Here is a 17,292-nt window from a genome sequence, read left to right on the forward strand (position 1 = left end):
CCTCCTGCAGACTAAACAAGCCCAGTTCTCTCATCCATTCCTCACAAGATTTGTTCTCTAGTCCCTTCTCACCTTTGTGAGGGTTAGATTGGTATGGACAGATTCCATTCTATTCAGAATTTAAAATCCTATTCAAAATGCAAAAGTCTGGAATAGACTTTTGTGTCTGCAACTTTCAATAGAATCATAGAATGGTCTGAGTTGGAAAGGACCTCCAAAAGTCATCAGCAGTCATCAGGGGGATCCTCAACTAGATCAGATTGCCCAGAGACTCACCTTGAATATCTCCAGGGATGGGGCCTCAAATACCTCCCTGGGCAACCTGTTCCACTACTTCACTACCCTCAAGGTAAAGAACTTGTTCCTAACATCTAATCTAAATCAACTCTTCTCTAGTTTGATACCATTGCCCCTTGTCCTATCACTGCAGGTCTTTGTAATGCTTGGAAGTATGCCTTTCTAGATGACATCTACAACATGCCATTGCAATACAGAAGCAACACAAAAAACACCCTCTCAAAAGCCCTCTTCTCTAAAGCATGAAATGCACTTGTAGTTATTTACTTTCAAGGCCACTGTAAGAGACACTGACTTCAGCCTTGGCTTCAGCAAGACCCAGGATGTGCTCACACATTATGTACACTGCCCAGGAACTCCTGTGCTTCAGCAATGCCTGCTTACATGATTTCTGTGTTTTAATTCCTTTTAGTTAATCTAGTCCATCTGTTCAACAAAGCTTAATAGGAAGGCAAAAGCCAGGGTTTTCCAATTCATCCCACCAGAACTACATGCGATATGACTCAGCTCGACTGGCTGGCACTCAGAGATCACACAAAGGCTGAGAAGAATCACTGAATCAGAGAATCAGAGGATTGTTTCCCCAAGTGCCACATCCACATTTTTCTTGAACACCTCCAGGAGCAGTGACTCCACCACTTCCCTAGGCAGCCTGTTCCAATGCCTGACCACACTTCCAGGAAAGAAATTTTTCCTAATCTCCAACCTAAACTTCCCCTGGTGCAACTTGAGGCCATTTCCTCTCATTCTATCACCTGATACTAGGGAGAAGAGACCAACCCCCACCTCACTTCAGCCTCCTTTCAGGGAGTTGTAGAGGGCAATGAGGTCTTCCTGAGCCTTCTTTTTTCCAGACTAAACAATCCCAGTTTCCCCAGCTGCTCCTCACCAGAACTGTTCTCCTGACCCTTCATCAGCTTTGCTGCTCTGGTATATAGTATAAAGATGGTTCAGTGAGGAGGGTACCTGAAGAAGGCTCTGCAAGTCACCTGAGCCAACACCCACAGCACTTCCTGCTTTCAGTGGGGAACAGCAGAAGATCTTTCACTGGAGTCCAGGAAAAGCAGATAGCAGCTCAGCTCTGCTCTCAAGTAGATCCAAAACCATTTCAGCTTGTTAGCTATTTAGAAGGTAAATTAGGGATCTCCTTTATGAAAGACATCACTGAATCAGAAACAGTGATTCTGGGCGCAAAGAGCAGAAAATGCAGTGCTCTAAATTACTCCCATTGTAGCAACAGAGGGATAGCCTCACCAAATCCACAAACATCCAAATGTGGGTGTCATCTGGTATCTCTAACCAGAGTGCAACATTAGCAGATCTCAGACAGTGCTGGATGCAGTACTCAGATGTGCCTCAAAGGTTCATAAGCAAGAGAGACAGGACAAAAGTAGCTCCAAGGAGTAAAACTGATTCCCAATGTCACTCAGACTAGCTGCAGTGGATTCTCACCAAGGAATCTGGCTCCTTACAGATAAAAAATCATTTCAAAGAAATGCTGACCTACCCTCCTGCATCCACGAGAACCCCAGTGTGTAGAGAAACCAAACTACCCAGCCCTGGAGCAAGGCTCATGCTGAAGCTAAATGCAGCAGCTCTGCAGTACGCAGCAGAACACCACCCAGCCTCTGCTTCAGTAGTAGTTCATGGTGAGTAAAGCTGAAGCACACCAGTTCAAATTACTCACTGTGTTAGCTGTGGCTGCTCTGTCACCAGCTATGGACCCTGAAAGATCAGGGTGATTTATATCACTACAAACCAAATTTATTTGGAATATCACAGATTCATTGAATGGTTTGGATTGGAAAGGACCTTAAAGATCATCTAGTTCCAAGCCCCTTTGCGATAGGCAGTGGCACCTCCTGATAAAGCAGGTTGCTCAAGGCCTCATCCAGCCTGGCTTTCAATCCTTCCAGGCTTGGAACCTCCATAACATCCCTGGAGAACCTGTCCCAGTGCCTCACCACCCTCATGGGCAAGATTTTCTTCCTAATGTCTGATCAAATTCTGGAAGGCTGCTCTGTGGTCTCCCTGGAGCCTTTTCTTCTCCAGGCTGAACAGCCCCAACTCTCTCAGCTTGTCTTCATAGGAGGGGTGCTTCTCTTATCATCTCCATGGCCTCCCCCGAACCCACTCTAGCAGTTCCATGTCCTTCTTGTGATGGGACTCCAGAGCTGGCCCCAGCACTGCAGGGGTGGATCTCAGCAGAGCACAGCAGAGAGGCAGAATCCCCTCCCTGCTCCTGCTGCCCACGCTGCTGGGGATGAGCCCAGGACATGTCTGGGGCTGGGCTGGCAGTGCTGATTGCTGGCTCATGTCCAGCTTTTCACCCACCAGCATCCCCAAGCCCTTCTCCTCAGGGCTGCTCTCCAGCTCTTCATACCCCAGCCTGTGTTGATCCAGAAGGTTGCCCCAACCCAGGTGCAGGACCTTGCACTTGGCTTTGTTGAAGACAGTATCCTCCCTTCTCCATTTGGATTAACTGGACAGCGGATCTCAGTGTTTACGTTGAGGCAGGCACAGGTTTCCACTTACCTGTCCTTACCTGGAAGAGGTGCCTGACAACTCAGCCACTAGAAGGCAAGGCCTAAAGCTTCTTCTTCATGGGCCAAGCTGAGGAAATGTGAATGACTAATGTCAAGACATCTTGTTTAGCTCTTTCACAGCTTGTCTCTGTATATCTTATCTAAGAAGCCTGGAAAGAAATGCTGATGGCCTGCCATTACTGAGAAAATGTGTGTGTGATGATTACACTGGAGGAAGTGTTTAAGAACAGCTCAGCCTTGTGAAAATAATACCCTCCAACAGCTGCCAAGTCCCAGAGGGGTTACATCTCCTGACTCCTCAAGTCATGCATGACTTCTATACATCAGTGTGCCTCCAACAAAGATACTCCAACATGGACAGGCATTGTCTTGCATCTTTATGGCCAAGCCAACACCTCTGTCACTCCCTGTTCACCAAGGGCTGCTTTGCCTTGCACAGGGGGCTTAAGATGACTGGGGAGGGGCTCAGCTTTTGAGAAATTTGACTGCTTTGGGTTTTCCTGCTTTACAATTTTGGCTACAGGAAACAGAGGACTAGAAAAGTATCTGAGGTATTCTAGGGTGGGAGGAAGGGCAACAAAGTGGTAGTGGTGGTCTGGATGCGGAAGTCACCATCCTGTGGTAGCAGGGAGAGTGATTTTTGTGCAGATGTTTGGCACGCTCAGCTCTGTTTTACGTTTCTCACATCCAGCTCACTCCTGAGGTATTGTATTATTAGATGCACCCCCGATATTATGTATTAATTTCCAGAGCAGACTCATTCACACACACACAACACATCCACCCACACACAGTAATGGTTAGACAGACACAAAGCCATCCAGCAGCCAATTATTTAGGGTGGGAACAGCTTGCATTAGCTCATGATGAAGCTTAGCCTTAATTCTACTGAGCTCGAGAGCCTGGGAGCTGTGCTTTGCTCTCCTGACTGATTGCAGATCTCAGAGCAGGGCAGATGATGTCAAGGCAAATCTTTTTTTGTCTGCAGTGCAGATTTTGCTGTGTGAATTTACTTGCAGATGAGGCTTCCGGATCCCCTGCTCAAAAGCAGGAGCCCTAGGCCATACCCACATCTGCCACTCTTAGCCTCAATTCCTGTTTGTGCTGCAAAGAAGCTCACAACCAGCAGTGCTGCCCTCATTTGGAAGGCTTTGGCCCAACTTTCAACCAAAATCTGTAGATAAGAAGCCAGAGGAATTTGTCCCATCTGCTCAGGAGCAGATGACAGAGGAGTGCCTGTAGTGCAGAGAGACAGCAGAAAAGGAAACCCAGAGAAGTTCTGAATGTAACTTTACATCAGGTCTTGCAAACCTGAGGAGCAGAATCTTTCCAGATGCAGTCAGGGCTGAACCTACAGTCACTGCCATATCTGGAGTTGGACTTAAATATGTCTTCTACCATTTGTTCCAGTTCCCCCCCTTAACCATGGCTGGCCTGAGCTGAAGCATGCTGTGTTGGCACTAAAAACCAAGGCTTCCAACAGATTATCCCAAAGATTCACCAGTCAGCAAGCACTGAGGATGTTTCCCAAGCTGCCACACCACAGAAAAGACAGATCTCTTGCCTGCTCCTGTGCCAGACCTTTTCTTTGGGAGGGTTTACTAAACAAGAAGTCACATAATCCCACAGGAAAGGGTGGCACATGACCAGCAAGGAAAAGATGGAACATTTTCTTTTTAGAGCATCTGCATGCCCCATGCAGGGGCTGCACAGTTCTCATTTATGGACACAAAGGTAAAATTCATCCTGGCTCCCTCCCCAGGCAGGCTTTTATTCTGTCCTTTTCCATCCTAGTTCTAAATGTGCCACATAATACACTAGATGTGGAACCACACAAGCTCTGGTTCCTTATTAAGACAAAGGAACTAATTACTTAGTATGTGATCTACTCACATACCAAAGGGGGATGAGAGATGTACCCAAATTTACAGCAGTATGCAGAAAAGGATCACAGAATCACAGAATGGTTTGGGTTGGAGAGGTCCTCAGAGATCATCTACTCCAACCCTCCTATCATGGGCAGGAACACTTCTCACTAGAGTTGGTTCTTCAAGGCCTTATCCAGTCTGGCCTTGAATACCTCCAGGGAGGAGGCATCCACAACCACTCTGGGCAAACCATTCCAAAGCCTCACCACCCTCATACTGAAGAACTTCATCCTAAGATCCAGTCTAACCCTGATCTCCCTCACCTTCAAACCATTCCCTCTTATCTTGTCTCTAGACACCCTTAGGAAAAGTCCCTCTGCAGCCTTCCTGTAGGATCCCTTCAGGTATTGGAAGGCAGCTCTAAGATCCAACTGAAGTCCTCTCTTCTCCAAGCTGAACAACCCCAGATCCCTCAGCCTAATCTTGTAGCAGAGGTGCTCCAGCCCTTGGATCATCTTCATGGCCTCCTCTGGACTTGTTCCAACAGTCTGTGTCCTTCTTATGATGGATAAGTATGAAAAAAAATCTACGAAATTCGCTTGTAGATGTTAACCACATCCATGCTGACATCTGCTCTGGCATCTTCTGTTACATCATTTGAGAGTTCCACAGTACCTTCCATGGTCCCTGGTAGGACCATCACTCCCCATTTCAAAGGTGGAGAAACAAAGCCACAGAGTGGCTCACAAGGTCAACACTAAATGCCTGACCTGCCTTCCAGTTTGTCCTTTTATCTGTCATACATTGTTTGCTATTCAAAGAGTACCTGCAGCTAAATGAGTGTGACACAAATGGTTTGTAGAGGCATCAAAGAGAACAGACCATGATCTGTAGTCTAGACTGGTCCTGTCTCCTGACTTCCCCACAATGCACAGAAAACCAGAGATGGAAAAAAAATCTTCCTCTTCTTATTAATAGAAGTTTAACTTGTGCATGCATTAGTACTTTAAAGCAAAGGGGGAAAGATAAAGCATCAAGAATTTGTGCTTAATGAAAGCAGGTTTGCTTTTGGTCAAAAAGCTGCATGGAGTGGATCATCACCTTTATTTCTAGCCTCACTCTGACTGTTGGGAGAGCAAGCCCAAACCCTGACACAGCTAAGAAATGTCACCTTTGCACTGCCTCGCTGTGCCTAATGCAACTTGGGCTTCTCTGCAGAGAGCCAGATTGTCACTGCACTGGCTCAGCCCACAGCCCTCTGCTCTGCACCATCTCTCCAGCCTAGTCACAAAAGTGGATGGAGGTGAGAGAAGACACAGAGCAGGGCCAGATAATTAGGGGCCTCCACTTTCTCCTGGCTGCTGGAGACAGGCACACACAACCCCTTTGCAGATGGTTACATGATGTGAGCACCATGATGAGTTAGCACCTTGTCCTGAAATCACATATGAAGCCAGGCTGGGACAAAGGGACTCATGAATGTGGAGTCCTCCTGTCTTTGGAATGCTGCTCTTATCTCTTTGGGGTGCTGATAACTTTGCCAGACATTTTTTCCCACCCCTTGGCAAATCCAAACACACTTCACTGGGTTTTCCACCCCTCAAAACATGAAAGGAGTGGGACTGAGCTTTGGACTCTAAGAGTGCTCAGCAGCTCTCACCAGAAAAGCTGAATTCCACTGGAGTTCCTCTGCATGCAGCCCTCCTGGAGCTGTGTGCAGAGATGAGGAGCTATTCAGCATACAGCTGCTGATTTCCTGGCTGTCACAAGAACCCTGAGCACAGCTGTCAAAACACACCCCAGAAAAAAAAAAAAAGAGTTCCTAGTCAGCTGGCAACCTGCAGCACCTCTCCTGCCTCTGAGCTCTTTTAACAATAGATGCACAAATACAGACTTCTCCATCCAAAGAGGCAGAGATTTAAATCCTTAATTAGCACATTTGGAGGAGTCACCACAAATGAGATTAGGTTTTGCGCAGCGCCGGGAAGCAGCCGTGCCCCTCTAAAGTCCAAGTGGTGGGCCCTCGAGCTGACCTTGGAATTCTCTTTTGGATGCTCATCTGCTTTGCTCTCACTGGCACTGCCTTCCCCCACTGCATGCAGCATCTCTTCAGGAGTTAACAGCCTGGCTTTACTCAGCCTGGTGCTGATCCTAGGCACGGGGTGACCATGTTTGATGTCAGCCATTGTGAATGTACTGCATGGAATGAATAATTTCAATTTGTTAAGGGACTTTCCAGGTAGCAAACCATTCAAGACGGGAAAAGGGGCAGAAAGAGGTCTCTGTAATAGCACCTTGTTAGCCCAGCACACATCTGCTTTCTTTTCAGTGTTTGTGGAGTCCTGACTGCTTTGTCTGCTGACAAAACCCTGGGTTTAGTGCTGTCAGCACTGCAGAGCTGCACAGAGCCAGGCTGCGTGCTCACCTGCCTTGTGCTTCACCACAAAAGCTGCCCACTTAAGCAGGGACACCTGAGCAGTTCCTGCTGCTTGTCATACAGAGAGCAGCTTGGATTCGGAGTCCCCAGGCTGAACCTGCAGTGCCACTTGCTCAAGAAACCTTGTACTGACTTGTAGGCTGAAAAGTGACCTGTTCTACAAGCCCCTGGCTAAGAAATGTCCAGAGAAGGTGGGGATGAGCCCTGCATTGCTGCCAGAGGAAGAGGCTATCTAAATGTTTCAGAACACAGCTTAAATCAGCCCAGTTCACCACAATGACTCTGACTCTTCTGCAACACTGCACAAGTAAATCTCATCCAGTTATAAATCACTGCACACCCAAATGGTAATGATGTCACCAGCCAGGTGCTGCCTGCTTTGAAAGATGGTTGTGGATAATACACCTGCATCAGCAATGCCAGCAATGCCTGTAGGACACTGAGAACCAAGAAAGGAGGAGAAGAGGACATAAGTCACTCCACATAGAAATAAATCCATACTTAGGATTCTCCCTAATATGAGGTGATAGAATGAGAGAAAATGGCCTGGAACTGTGCCAGGGGAGGGTTAGGTTGGAAATTATGAAAAATTTCTTTGCTGCTAGAGTGGTCAGGCACTAGAACAGGCTGCCCAGGGAGGTAGTGGATTCACCATCCCTGAAGGTGTTCAAGAAATGTGTGGCCATGGCACCTGGGGACATGGTTTGGTAGATGTGGTGGTGTTAGGCTGACAGTTGGACTCAGTGACCTTAGAGATCTTTTCCAGTCTAGACAATTCTATGATTCTGTGATTCTCTTACAAACCAGGGGAGGGAGATGAGAGTCTTTGTTGAGAGAGTCGGTTGGTGATTGTCTTAATTCTTCCCCCTAGCCTCGAGTTAGAATCATAGAAAGGTTTGAGTTGGAAGGGACCTTCAAAATCATCCAGTTCCAACCCCCTGCCATGGGCAGGGACACCTCCCACTGGCCCAGGTTGCTCACGGTCTCATCCAGCCCAGTCTCTTAAACACCTCCAGGGAGGGGGCATCCACAGCCTCCTTGGGCAACCTGTTCCAGTGTCTCACCATCCTCACTGTGAAGAATTTCTTCCTAATTTCCACTGAAATGCTGGTCTCTCCGCAGCCACTTCCCTGCAGAGTGGCCTTTCCCTTATGCTCCCCAGTGCAAATGGGGCTTTGTTGAAGTTCTCAGAGACAGAGAAGGAGCTGGCACCTTTCTTTTTGAGTGACATTCATCTGTAAGTAAATTGATTTAATAGCTTGTTAGAGTGCCAATTAGAACCAACAATAACTCAATTGACCTATAACTGCCTTGGCACCAACACAGATTTCAAAATAAGAGAAAGGAAGAAATCTCTGCTCTGGCAGAGATGAGAGCTCAGATAGCTGGTTTCAAGAGCAAACTGAGGGATTCATGGGCTTGCTAATGAGACGCTCATAACACCTCAGAAACAAAGACAAATTTCAATGGTTTCAAGCTTAAATGATGCTATGCTATCTCCAGACAAAGATCACTCTTTTTTTTCTATATAATAAATGGATTTCAGTGCAGCAGCAGTGACTCTAGAGCAGGAAAAGCTCAGTGCAAGAGCCAGCACTAGCACAGTTACCTAACCAGAATAACACCAAGCTGGGAAGTTTATCTGCTTCTAACAATGCTGAGAAGTCCCACACTGATTCTGTGTGCATACCTTTACAAAACCCGTTTTGTCCTCAAATGAAATCCATTTCACACAAATGTAGTGGAGATTGTGCTTCTCTACAAATTAATCTTTTGGAATACTTAGCTCTAAGGATTGAGATATTTCCTAATATTTAAATAATAAAAAATGGGTAGAGTTTGTCTAAACATTGCTGGGTTGGTAGTATCTAAGGATGGAAAGAGGGATAATGTTGAAGGGTTTTAAATTACTAGGGAATGAAAGGAATTTGGAGAGATTCACTCAAAAAAAACAAAACAAAACCCAAAATATCTGAAGGATGAGGGGAGAATTGGACTGAGGAAAGTGCCAAGGGCAAGATACTGCGACGAACATTGTAAGGGGTAGAGGTAGGAGGGGTATTTCTAAAAACTGGGGTGAGGTAGAAAACTGAGCAGACGGTAAATATTGGGATCTAGGGGTGGGTGAAAAAGAGAACCCTAGAAAATGGAGACAGGACTGGTGGGATAAGAAACACAAATTTTAAGTGAGGGATGAGGGAAACAGCACATTTGTGAGAGTGGGGCAGAAAGTGTGGCACTTGGATACCGGGGAGAAAACAAGCAGAGTTTGTAAGAAGAGCAATGATGCTGGTGAGGGGTTAGGAGGGCGTGTTGGATGAGGAGCAGCAGAAGGAACTGGGGTTGTTTAGTCTGGAGAAGGCTGAGGGGAGGCTTCATTGCTCTCTACAGCTACCTGAAAGGAGGTTGCAGTGAGGTCGGTTTTGGTCTCTTCCGCCAGATAACTAGTAATAAGACAAGAGGGAATGGGCTTAAGTTGTGCCAGGCTGGATATTAGGAAAAATTTCATTCCTGCAAGAGTGGTCAGGCATTCGAAGAAGCTGCCCAGGGAGGTGGTGGAGTCACCATCCTTGGAGGTGTTCAAGAAGCCTGTAGATGTCGTGCTTCAGGATCTAGTTTAGTGGTCATGGTAGATGGGTTACAGTTGGATTTGATGATCTAAAGGTCTTTTCCAACCTTAATGATTCTATGACTCTAATAAGCAGACCACATTTCCCTTCAGAGCCTGAAGAGTAACCCCAGAATTTGGTGCACCATTGCTCCTTTGCTGTAACAACCTGCTACAGCCATTGCTTAATTCAGAGCAGAGGGCAGTGCAGCATATCCTTGAAAGGTTCCACACCTGCTAACAGCTCCAGAGATAGTATTATGATGAGGACAGGGATTGTTTTGATTTTTAAAACCTTAACAACTGTACAAACCCACTGTATTAAAAACCAGACTGCAAAATCAAAAGCTTAGGTTATGAAATAGCAGGAGAGGTTCTGTATGTTATATCACACGCAGTCTATGATTCAGAACAGTTCTTCCTATAGTAGCGTTCATGCTTCATTCAGGCTGAGAAGGGGGCTTGAGGCAGATGTGTGCAGGAAAGAGATTTTCTGTAGGACCTCATTTCTTGCACAATCTGGAAGGTTTGCAATAAAAGAGATAAGGAAGTGCGGAAGGAGATGAGATGGCTGGGACAGATGAGTGGTGCCCTGGAGATTCTGTCTCTGCCAAAAGAGTTCCTGCAGAGGTGTGAGGCAAATCGTTCAGTCCAAATCTGTAATTGGAATAATATCCTTAGGTGATGATTAAAGAGAACACCACGGCATTGTTTACAGCTCTGATTGTTTTTTCTGCTATAACAACAGATAAACTAACAACCAGCAGAGGCCTGGGAAGGGGGTGGGGGGGATCAGCATGTCTACCTCTCACTGGCTGCTCACTAAATTGGTCTAAGAGATGGTCGAAATCAGAATGTCCCAATCCTCTGAAAGCACACATTACTCTTAGAACAGGTAGTCATTATCTCCACGCCCTTGTCTTCTGGGTCACAGCCATGTCTGATTCCTCACTAAGCACCCACAGAGGTATAGCTCTGAACATAAGATATGCTGTGTAATGCTACCTAGTCGGCAAAACAGGTCCTCAAATTGACAACACCAAGTTAATGGATGTTTTTGACCTTAATCTTTGTGAGTCTCTGCCTCCTCGCTATGAGCTGAGGATGATGGTACTAGTTCCCTAGCCAAGGTGTCAGGAAGCAAAATGAACATTTGCTTGCATTAGAGTTGAATATTTCATAAGTGTCAAAGAAAGAAGAAAAAAAAAAAAGAAGGGCTGTGAGGAAATTAACCTGTTTATTTCAGGATAGGAGCTGAAGAAGAGAAAATAAATAGGTTATGCTGTCTTACAAGGAGAGATGAGAAAACCTGAAATAGCTTTTCACAAAGGAAGCACCCCTGTGTGTTCTGAGTGAGGCATGGGCTTCAGTGGAGGAGAAAATGTGCTCATCTATTGGCAGGGCCTGAATTAAGCTGAAGCAGAAAATCTTAATCATGGACTTCCTGAAATCTCAATGCTTGCTTTAGTATATTTTTTTACTTTTTCATCTCACTTTCTGTCCATGAACATACATGAAAATACTGTAATATTACACGATTATAGTCTTATGGTGATACACTGAGGTGTTTCATGACATGTGAACTAGGACATGAAACACATGATGACTTGCCTATGGACACAGGCAGTATGGCTGCACTCATCTAGTCCCCTTGGTTCATGGTCACAAAAACATGTTCGTTCTCCTGCAGCCACAGTCCACTGAAGACAACAGAAATCCAGCTCATACTGTTCTATGGGATTTGGATTATCCCTCATATTAGTTCTGTTTGGGTGCCCTTGTTCTGCTCCAGAACTGCCCTGGGAACTGGCAGGAAAGTTGTCTGTAGTGAAGACAGCAAGATCTGACCTGAGGAAAGCATCTCCCCTTCCTCAGATAGAGGTGTCCCCACACTATTTTGAGGCAACTGCTATCACCATGAACCAGCAATGAAGACAGGCAGGTCCACAAACTGCTTAGCAGAAAACCAGTGCCGAATGTGCACTTTGCACTGGTGATGACTGGCACAGGTAGTGCTACTGATGCAACTGCTTTCCCTGACCTTTCCCTCCAAGCAGAGGCTTCACTGACCCAGAATTTCACTTTGCTGTATATGAGGCTCACACAATGGGTAGCTTTCATGTTGCTTTGCTATGAGCAGTGGGCAAGTCACCAGATCAGAATTTGCCATCGTGGGCAGCTTCTGGCTGTGGAGAAGCACGAAGTGAGGTCGGCACAAGCAGCAGTAAGAATACCAAGAATGCTTCTGGGCAGCAGGTAAAGAAAAGGGGGTTATTGTCTGTGAGCAGGGAGAGCAACACCCACCCCAGCAAACTGCCAAAATCAGTGGGCAGTGCTGTGTGCTTCACAAACTGTTCACTCTTCCCACAAACCACGGGAAAGCTGGAATGGAAGCAGGCTCCACAGAGGCAGAGCAGCACTCCACGAGGCAGGCTGGAATCAGCTCTTCTCAGGGGAGCAGAAAGGTGAACACACATCCTCCCCACTTCTGCTCAGTCCCACTGCAATTAGCAAATCCCACTCATTCCCCACAAGAATGATGCTGCTTAGGGGTCTGGAGCAGCAGAAAGTGAGGGAAATGATTTTGTTCTTCAAAAATTTCCCTACCTTCTAGATCACCCCTGAGCATCTATTTCTCTTGGTGCCACAGAAACCCCTCTGGATTCCCAAGCAGAATGGGGGCTCCAGCAGAGGAAGCAAATGGAAGCAAGGATCTGTTTGCAGACAAGGGAGGGCAGGGAACAGAGAAATTCTGAAATCTGAAGATGAGACTGAGTGGAACATTTCCTCTTGTTTTCAGGGAAGCAGCAGCTTCTCTTTTCTGTGAAGAAGTTAATAGATTACCAGGCAGTGAATAATGTGCACTTCTATTTACATCCACTGTTTAGACTATTTTGGTACTTCAGACAGTTTATCTGTTCCAGGCCTTTCTAAAAGCAGCATGCTACACTTTTTTTTTGGCAAGCAATTCTGGGTAGCAGCTACAAACCAATATGCTTCAGTCAGCTACAAACTAGATAGATCATTGTTTGTCTAGAATTTTTTTATTAAACCAATTGTACTGGATCAATGCTTCCTCAGAGCAATAAATTACAATTCTATCTGCTCAGTGGAAAAAAAGCTTTCAAAGTCATAGATAAATCTTGATCCAGGAAATACAGTTTGTCTCTATACTGACGTGCTATCAACCCCCTCAAGCCCCCAGCACATACATCTGCACCTCAGTATAGGACTTGGTATTCTTATTTTCATCAAAAATCACTAAGACACCTCTTAAGTACTCCCAGAATCAGTTCACTGCATTAGTCATGAGTACTCTGGGGCACTGAGTTTGGTTTTTCTAAAGGTCATTTGGTGTCTTTTCCCTTCACAATGGACTAAAAGCAAAAATCAAAAGAGCTGTAATCTATATTAATTTGCTTTACTCTTGGAGGGTCATAGATTTGCCACTGGAATTAGATGCTAAAATGATAATTGAATGAGACTCTGATGAAAGCCTCTGTTCTATTCTAAACCAGGAACTCCTCTCACACAGCACAAAGGGGAAGCAGCTCCATGAAGTCAGACATTGGTGTAACCCCTCTGACTTCATGGAGCTGCAGCAGAACCAAGCTCCAGTAAATAGGGCTGGAGTGTTCCATTCACAACTTCACATCTCAAGCTGTACCAAGACAGGAGTCATGAGGTCTGGAGCTCTACAGAACACCTAGAGGTGCACCTCCCTCTCTGAGGTAAAATTGGCTTCTCCAAAGAGACAGAAAATGAGATCTGGGTCTAATTAACTATGAACTTGAACATTGTGCACCAAATGCTGCTGCACAGCCTTGGTGACAGCAAAGTGCAGGATAATGGCGACTCATCCCTCCTAGGAGATCCTAATGCTCCAGAATCTGCTCCCACCTATAACAAGGAGCATTCAGGCATTGCACTGCGTAATTTGCAAAGCAGAAAACAGAGTCCTTTAGGTCAAGGGTAGAGCTCTTGCAAAGATTTTGATCATATCTGCTCTTTGGTGCAATCTGCTGCATTTCGGAGGTCAAAAAATGTTGTTCATATTCATAGGAGGTTTTTTCTAAGATAGATGCTTTAGTGGCATTCAACGAAGGAGGGAATACAAAACCCAAACAGAAGTGGGAAGCTTCCACTCTTCTTCTTCATGGCAGCCATTGTTCCTAGGTCATTTTCCATGAGAACCCATGCATTTGCTCTAAGCAGCATTCAAATTCAAACAGACATGCTGCAAGTGACCTAAAAACAGGGGCGCACAAAGGTCCCCAGCATAGTAGTGCATCCAGCTCCTCCTGGTCCCTTCAGATGTCTCCCTGAACAACCAGTACCACTGGTCTGTACTACAATCAGCCCCATCTGATGCTGGTCTGTCATAGGTAGGGAGAAAGCCCATACTGAGGTGCTAGGCTTCTAGCATCAACTTAGAAGAAACAAAAAGCAGTAAGCCATCAGCCTACCTGGAATGTGACACTCGGCAGAGGGTGCCTTGCACCAGGGTGCAACTAATTTGGCTTTCTGTGTACATGTGCCAAGCTACATTGAGGAGGGTGGGGGGAAGATCCTTCCATCAATACTAATGAGTCATACATGCAGTCACATATATCTGCATGCACAGGAACAGCTGAGTGTTAGAAGACTCAGTGTGATCATCTGGTTTGGGATAGTCTAAGCTCGCCCACCTTTGTGTAAGGCTAGGAGTTGCCCAGTAGCCAAGAACCTCAGAAATACACATTTACCTCATTTACTGAGCTGTTTTAAGGAACAGGTAATGCTCACTAGACATCTTAAACCAACAAACTCTCAGGACCCTCTCACCTTGGGCAAGGTGGTTACTACCTAAGCTACTGCTATGATGCTTTTACTGAAGTTTGCCAGTATGGTTCCACAGTCATAAAGATGGCAGGGAGCAAATCCACTACGCGAATACACAAAGGGCATGCAAACTGAACGCCACTTTTGCATAAATCCAAACACAGTCCAGAAACTAAACCCAAATCCAGTTCAGAGACTAAATCCAAACCTTCTTCAAGGTGTGACATGCAACACCACCTTGCTAGAATAACCCAAGAAATCACAATGGTTAGTTTTAAACTCCAGGCTGGTGGTAAATGATAGAGCGAGTATGAAATTGGTTTTGTTCTCTGTAAAGCTCATCGCTCTGACATTTCTCACTGTGTTTGTGAGGTATTACTCGATCAGTCAAAACTGGGAGGCAATTTTATACTCTTTCCAGTCTGGGTTTGAATAAGATTGTACTTGCAAGGACTATGTATCATGGTGTAGCTCCTGGAAGCCCTCATATGCTCAGTCAGCTGTGTGCTTGGGACACTTGAATGCACCGAATTTAAATGACAGTGCAGTCTTCCAATTCACGTAGCCTTCTAATAACATTTGTTAATCTAAGCAAATATCAAGGAATCTGTTCAGTGCCAGTGCCAAAGCTTCTAAGCATGTGGACTGCTTGCTGAATGCCTAAAAGCTTGGGTCAAGAGGCTCCTGTCTTTGGGCACCCAAATCCACCCTGGAACTGCTCCCTGCAATTACCTTGCTAACTGGATTTTAGGGAATAACGCGAGGTTTCTTGGAGAGTCTGAGAATTCAATAAAACCATGCAGTGTGATAGATATGTGCTTGAACAATGCTCTTCTCCTGGGTGCTTCTAAATGTGAGATGTAAGGCAGTTGTAATTAAAGTTGAAGCAATAAACCTTAGCCATTGATTGAACTAAGTAATTAATTATTGATTGTGGTGCTTTACATACACATTGCAGAGGACAATTCACCTGTGCAGTACACAATATCTTTCTCAGAAATACCCAAACACAACCCCTCTGCTGCACAGAACCCTACAGAAACTGGCTCTAGGGTTTTATAAGTTAATTTCCTTATTAACCTTCATGGGAATGTTGCTGAGTGAAAGAAAACCATTACCTTCATAAAGACAGTGTTAACTATTCTCTGTCCAAATTAATTCTGCCAATAAGCTTCTACAGATGCAAAGGAAAGCATCTTTCTCTAAGACCCTGAAGGTGTTAAGTTCCTTCTCAATGAACATTGCTATCCCCTGCACATACCAATTCCCGACAAGTGATGCTGCAGTGAGGATCCCTACAGAACATCCTTCCCTAACTCTTGGGGAAGAGAGAAGGGAGAAGAGTTGGAGGTAGCAAAATGGGAATTGAAGCATGAATCAGGCAGACCATATGCTCTGAACTGGAGAGGCAGGACTAGTTAAGCCTCAGACACCATGCTTCTAGGTTTGAGTTGTGCATCAGGTGGGAACAGAAAGGCTCTCCCTTAGAAAAAGCTGAAGTAAAAGGCATTGGATGGTTTAAAAACACCATTTACAATTAATACTAGTATGGGCACACTAAAATCAAGCTCAGCGAGAAATTAAACCTGCAGATTGTTTGACTGGAGTAGATCTCCTGTGTCCTCCAGCTTCCCTGGCTAGGGAATTAGCAAAGAAAGTTATGTCAGGGTGTGTGAGCTGTGTGGAAAGGTCTGAGCTGGACACGGAAAGGAAAGGGGCAGGCCAGCTGGTTTGGAGGGGGGGGATTGTACCTGAAGTCGCTGTAGGGATGGATGATCCAGAACCCGGCAGACTTAACCCTTTCCTGTTCCCTCTCCACGGCCTTCTGGCTGCCAAACATCCTCAAGGAGAATTTGTTGACCCCCGGCTGGAGCATGGCCCCGAACTGTCTCTGCATGAAACCAGTTTGGCCCAGCCTCTGCTCCTCATCTGGGGTGATCTGGTCGCACCCTCCACCTCCTTCCACTTTGATGGAAGTAGAGGAGCAAGACCTGGGGGGCTGCTGCTGGGGCTCCGGGGGGGACGCTGGTGGAGGTGGCGCTGGCAGCCCCTGCTGCAGCTCCCCGCTGCCGAGGGGGCTCTTGTCCTCACTGGGGGAAGCCGGCTCCCCTTCGCCGCCGATCAGCCTCTTTTCCTCGGCCGCGTCGTGGAGGTGCCTGCTGGTCAGCGAGGAGAGGCTCCCTTTGAAGCGGCGGCAGTCCCCGTTGGTGCTGGTCTTGGCCCCCTTGCCGCCCGCCTCCGTCTCCAGGAGGCCGGGGTCCCCCCCTCTGGCGGGGTCCCCCCCGGCTGCCCGGGTGCTCCCAGCAGAGGGCGAAGGCAGCGGCTTCAGCCTGATGCTTTTCCTCCGGGTGTCCTTGTCGCTGTCTTCCTCCTCGTCCATGATCGACGCCTTGGGTCCGATCTGCTGGGGAAGACTGTAGAGCCTCTTGCGCATGGAGGGAGGCAGCTTGTCCATGGCCGATGCTGCTGCTGCTGCTGCTCAGGTAAAGGGAGAGGACCCCCACTCCCAGCTCTGCCCAAGGAGAGAAACCGGCACTGCCCTCAGGCCCCTGTCCCCAGCTCAAGGGGCAGAAGGGACCAGAGACTGGCGTGTCATCTCCCTACCAGACTGTGGCATCCACAGGCTCTGCATCAAAACACAGGCTCTGCATCCAGAAGGGAAGGGAAAAAAAAAAAAAAAGACGAAAGGCAAAAAAGCCTCCCTCTGCTCCTTCG

At 46.5% G+C, this 17,292-nt stretch overlaps 1 protein-coding gene across 1 annotated transcript in view; it reads right to left on the reverse strand.

Annotated features, from left to right (window-relative positions):
* Window positions 1–17,032, reverse strand: part of HCN4 (hyperpolarization activated cyclic nucleotide gated potassium channel 4) — a 130,401-nt gene extending 113,369 nt beyond the window's left edge. Inside the window, exon 1 of the mRNA XM_054388008.1 lies at window positions 16,329–17,032. Coding sequence (XP_054243983.1) covers window positions 16,329–17,032 — 704 coding nt within the window. The remainder of the gene's footprint in view (window positions 1–16,328) is intronic.
* Between the last annotated feature and the right edge of the window lie 260 nt (window positions 17,033–17,292).

Source organism: Indicator indicator, chromosome 16 (genome assembly GCF_027791375.1).
Source record: "Indicator indicator isolate 239-I01 chromosome 16, UM_Iind_1.1, whole genome shotgun sequence".
NCBI classification, from domain to species: Eukaryota; Metazoa; Chordata; class Aves; order Piciformes; family Indicatoridae; genus Indicator; species Indicator indicator.